At 42.1% G+C, this 5,431-nt stretch overlaps 1 protein-coding gene across 3 annotated transcripts in view; it reads left to right on the top strand.

Annotated features, from left to right (window-relative positions):
• Positions 1 to 5,431, top strand: part of CDH8 (cadherin 8) — a 162,314-nt gene that overhangs the window by 152,355 nt on the left and 4,528 nt on the right. For all 3 annotated transcript variants that reach the window (XM_031063641.1, XM_031063640.1, XM_031063643.1), the window contains one exon: positions 4,949 to 5,200. In XM_031063641.1, the coding sequence (XP_030919501.1) occupies positions 4,949 to 5,200 (252 nt within the window). The remainder of the gene's footprint in view (positions 1 to 4,948; positions 5,201 to 5,431) is intronic.

Here is a 5,431-nt window from a genome sequence, read left to right as displayed (position 1 = left end):
CTACTTGTGTCAAAGAACTCTATTTTACAGAGAATCTGAGATTTTAAAATGTACACAGAATGATAGCTCTAATAAACAGGAACAAATGTATATTTCTGTCATTCTGCTGTTTCCAGCTGCAGAGTTTCCAATTAAAATTCCTTCTTCACATAAGTGATATATCCAGCGTAGATAACAACTTCTACCACAAAGTCCTTAATACCATTAATTATTTGATCTTTCTGAGGACATTATAAAAGGGATAAAAAAAGAAAGGCAGAATTCTGTAGGTGTAAGGTGGCACAGCAGGGAACTCCACTGATCTCAGCATATTAGAGACTGCAAGGGAATTAAAGAATTGCAATAAAGTGTGCAGAGAAAATGACACTTAAGTGCAAACTCACTGCTTCTGATTTTTACTTTTGTTCTGTTATTTTATTGTCTGGCTTAAAATTGCAAGACACATTCTTGCACAAAGTGGGAGATAAAGGGGTTGACTCCTGCCTGCTAATTTCACATCCTGATTGCTGTTGATGCTGTTAAAGTCACTTGTGTCCAGAAAATCCAGAAGTAGCTTTGTATTAAAATGATTGCATTTACATTTTCTCAAAATAGTTCATCCATGAGTCTCAAAAGAGATCTGGGAGATTTGAGAACAGCTGGGGAATGTGCAGAAAGCACTTGGCCCTGGGGTAATTGCTGTGGTTATGCAAACTACCTTTGTCTGGAAACCACAGTGGACATCATTTAAAGACCTTCTGCATTGTCATCCTTTGTTCGGTATTCCCAAAACAGTGCCTTTCATGGTTATTTCAAGAATCTGCTTGTAAATTTCAGAGACTGAGAGTCAGCCAGGGAGCTGAGCCACCAGGTATTTTTATATGTAAAAAAGGCAGAAGTGAGCTCCTGCTCTGAGCTGTAGCTGTGCATGCCCAGAGCTGTGTTCCTGACACTGATGCTGTGAGAGTTATTAAGATTTTACACCATTCCTGAAGGCTGCAGGACAGGATGCAGCTCCTGGTCAATCCTGGGTGGCTGCTGCTTCACCAAGTAGAGGGTATTTCACAGGGTTCCAGCATTTCCATGAACTTCTCCAGCCCCTTCCCCACAGTGGGCACAGAACTCCTGGAGACTCATTCTGATGGAGAATATCAGAACCCCTCCTGGATGTGCCTCCCTGGCTGGAGGAACACTCTCAGTGGCTCTATGCCTGTGGCAGACAGCTCAGAGCTCTGGGAGCAGGGAGCTTTGGGGTTTTCTGCACGTGTTTTTCCTTGTTTTGCTAAAAGTACCATGAATAAATAAACAACCTGAGCAGTGCTGTAGGAAAGGATCAGTGGGTTAATTGGGAAGATGAGGGAAGGTGATTGTCCCCTCTCCTGCTGAGCACCTGCTGCCAAGTTCATTCATCCAGGTTGTTCCTGGAGAAGGCTCCTTCTGGAATGTCCAGAAAGGAGAAAGCAAATCAGACAAATTGAGTTTACTGCTGATCAGCTGCCAGGATTTATCTTCAAGTTCTAGGAACCAACTAAAATGTCAACCCAGGGAGTCATTGTTCTTCCACATCTCCAGCAACACCAAGGTATATTTATTTTAAGACATAGCAATGAAGGGGAAAGAATTTATTGCTAAACAAAATTCGTAAGTCAAATGGAGGACTTGCCACCCTTTGGCAAAATAATTTGGTCTTTTCAGTTTGCTTTTTCTATGTTCTGCTTGTCAGTTTCTTTTCTTTCCAGGCATAACATGTTCACTTTTAGTCAAACATGGTTTCTAACAAAATTCAAGCAAACAAACAAAAAAACCCCCAACCAACAACAAAAAATCAACCAAACAAGCCATCTGTAAGAAAGGAAAGTTATTCTCTTCTCGTTATTCTCTTCTGAATAGTTCTGACAGTCCAGCCATTGCAACTTATTTTGCACTTAACTAACAGTTAATATCCCAAATATCTTGCATCTTTTTTGCTTTCTCTCGTTACTTCTGAACTTGAATTGATAACCATGGTGGTTATCAATTCCAACCAGGAATCAATAAACCAGGTGGTTTCTTACACTCAGCAAAGCTTCACTGATGAGCACTTTATTTTCTCCATCTCTCCTCCCTCTCATTTTTTCTGCCCCCTTCTCTTTGGAGTGCACACTTCCTTTTTTTTACTCAGTTATGCTCTGGTTTTGTCTTATTAGAATTTTCACAGCAGACAGGATGGCAGTGAGTGTCTCAGGAGGATGGAAGGGATCTGAAGCTGTTCCCAACAAGTGCAGCTTCTCTTTTTTAGCTCCTTCCTAAAGCAGGTGCCTTCCCTCTTTTGCATATCTGTAAAGTGCAGGGCTGTTGGGCTCAGCAATCAATCCTGTGCTCCAGCTTGGGCAGAGAAGGACTGCAGCAGGTTCACAGGAAGGAACAGGCTGTATCAGTACAGATTTTAGAGCACTGTGCTATAGAACTGTAAAAGTCTCTGGAGTTCCAAATAAAGGACTACAGATGTGACACCTTTGAGTGGGATTTGTCTCAAAGAAAGAGCTGGAAATTGAGCACCACATAGTTATTTTCTCTTTTGAAAGGTTAAAGCGAAAGGATTAAGGATGCAGCTTATGCTAGGATATTTTTAATTTTGCAGGAGAATGACAGCAGACAGGTGAATTTATTTTCCAGTATTTGAAAACAGGGAGGAGTGCTGAGGGGAAAAAGAAAGGTATCAGATTAAAAAAGGAACTTTTGCACATCATGTAGTCACTCTTACTTTGGTAAAGCTCTACACACCCATATTTAGGGAAACTGAGCTACAGGATTATTTTCCCAACTTAACTTTTCCCTTTTTTCCCCGCAGAGAAGAAGGAAATGGTTTAACTTGCACACATGTGTTAACACCTCTGGCACACCCAACCAAGGAGGAGTGCAGGGTTTGTTCACTTCCAAATGTGTGTTAGTTATTGCCTTCAAGCACACGTGACTTTCCACTGCAGCACACTGGCACATGTGGCACAGGGTATCATCAGGGACTTTGGGCCTATTTGAGTTGTCAGAATTCTTAAGAGCTTATACCTGAAATTTGTCTTCAGTAAACACATATGCTTCCTTTCATTTTAAAAAGGGCACAAGGAAGAAGTAGACTATTTATTTAGCTCCAGGGTGCCATCAGTTTTGATGTGACTGTTTCCAACTGGAATAGATAAAACCTCAGGTTTCCTGTGGAAAAAAAAATATTAGGAATACTTTTTGTTCTGCAAAGTGACCATATTTATTCTGCTTTATGAAGGAGTTAATTTTTAGATTGACCTTCATGTGTTGCATAATCTAAATTTATAAAAAATGCTGAAATGCTTACATCATCTGCAATATAAATTATAGGAAGAACCTCTCTGGGCCAAGTAAACGTGATTGGTAGGTGATTCTGCTGTGAAAGGAATAAAAAATTATAGAATCACAGAATGTTTGTATAGGAAGGGACCTGATCTTCCAGAGAAGCCTATTGTCATATGAGCACTCCCAGTGTTTTCTTTCCTTCCATGGAATGACATTTAGCATTGCACGTGGCCATTTTAGAGCATAAAATATCAAGAGGCTTTCTTTTGTTCATGATGCATCAGGAAAATGAACCTCAACTCCTTCTTCCAAACAAGAAGTGCAGCTTTATTTTTAAATTGTCATTGGATTCCACAGCAACACACACACACACACGCACATATTACTCTTCTCTGTTCCTCTGAATCACTTTTTTTAAACAAAACACAAACAGCAAACTAGTGCAAGTCAACATGCACTCTGTTAGTATAATTCCTAATATCAAACTATTATTTTATTCCACAGAATAAAACAGTAAAAGTTACAGATTAATTAAGTCTATAAAGAAATCAGAATTTTCTGCATATTTGACATACCACTAATCATGGTTTATACCTGAGCACTATGACACATACAAGATTATTAATATCTGATATGTGTGTGTTTATAACTGTCTAGAATCTGTAATTTTTATAACTATGCAAATTAAAATCTGTATGATTACCCTTAGAAAAGTCAACTTGTATTCATTTAGTGAACTGAGAACTGAGTGACTCTGAGAGATTTCACTGGGTAACTCTATGGCTGTGTAGGATGCCATGAAGTCAGATGCCTCTTTATATTTCCAAAATTAACTTTCTGCGTATGTGTGCCAGAGGTTAGATGTCCTAGACTCATTTCCTGTCTGCCTCCATGGGAGATACAGCCTGGTTTGCTCTCTTGTCTTCATTGAGGTCAAATAAATGTTTAAATCTCTTAAAATTAGGCCCACTTTTAATGCATTTAGCTTTTCTTTTGTCTTTATATAAAAAGGAAAAATCTTTTATAGCAGTGGAAAATGTGTAGTTTGTGGTTGTAAGGCAAGGAAGATTTGTGTTAATTGGTGAATAAGCTTTAAGTCTGGGTTTCTTTAACATCTCATTTCTCTCTTGTTTTACTGGCTGGATTTTTATGACTGTTGACTTGGGGAAAAAAAAAGTAGTGAATCGTGATGGGAAGATATCTGTAGTGCTGTATGCAGAGGAGAAATAAGGGATCATGACCTTCTTACCATGTGACACAAGAAAATGCATATATTGCGCTTCTTGAGGCAGCTGGACAGAAAGGGGAGGCATTTCTGTGCCACGTGCTGCTGGCACAAGGAGATCACGGAATGTCTGCGCTGAGGTTCCTGAGGGCACTGAGGAAGAGCTGTGTGTTGAGATGCTGCCATTTTCACAGATTTCACAGAATGACTAAGTTGGAAGAGACCTTCAAGATCATCGAGTCCAACCCAGCCCTAACACCTCAACTAAACCCTGGCACCCAGTGCCACATCCAGTCTTTTTTTAACACATCCAGGGATGCTGACTCCACCACCTCCCCGCAGGCCATTCCAGAACTTTATCACTCTTTCTGTGAAAAACTTTTTCCTAATTTCCAGCCTAAATTTCCCTTGATGCAGCTTGAAAATTTTGCCTTGCAGATAACACCCTGAGCATCCTGGCCAAGCACAGCGGCTTCAGCCGGCAGAAGCAGGAGGTGTACCTGCTGCCCATCGTCATCAGCGACAGCGGCACGCCACCCATGAGCAGCACGGGCACGCTGACCATCCGTGTGTGTGGCTGCAGCAGCGATGGCACCGTGCAGTCCTGCAACGCCGAGGCCTACGTGCTGCCCATCGGGCTCAGCATGGGCGCCCTCATCGCCATCCTGGCCTGTATCATCCTGCTGCTCGGTGGGTGCTCACAGCATGGTCTGTGGTACAGCCTGGCCCATGGCACGGTCTGTGGTACGGCCCAGCCAATTGCATGGCCTGGCCTGCGGCACAGCCAGAGGTACGGCCCGGCTCATGGCATGACCTGGCCTATGGTGCGGCCTGGCCCGTGGCACGGTCTGTGGTACGGCCCAGCCAATGGCACAGCCTGGCCAACGGCATGGCCCACAGTACCCACAGTACAAACCAACC

The sequence above is a fragment of the Geospiza fortis genome, unplaced genomic scaffold (assembly GCF_000277835.1).
Source record: "Geospiza fortis unplaced genomic scaffold, GeoFor_1.0 scaffold359, whole genome shotgun sequence".
Taxonomy (NCBI): domain Eukaryota; kingdom Metazoa; phylum Chordata; class Aves; order Passeriformes; family Thraupidae; genus Geospiza; species Geospiza fortis.
The sequence above is the reverse complement of the archived record's forward strand: the minus strand, read 5'-3'. Positions and strand labels throughout refer to the sequence as shown.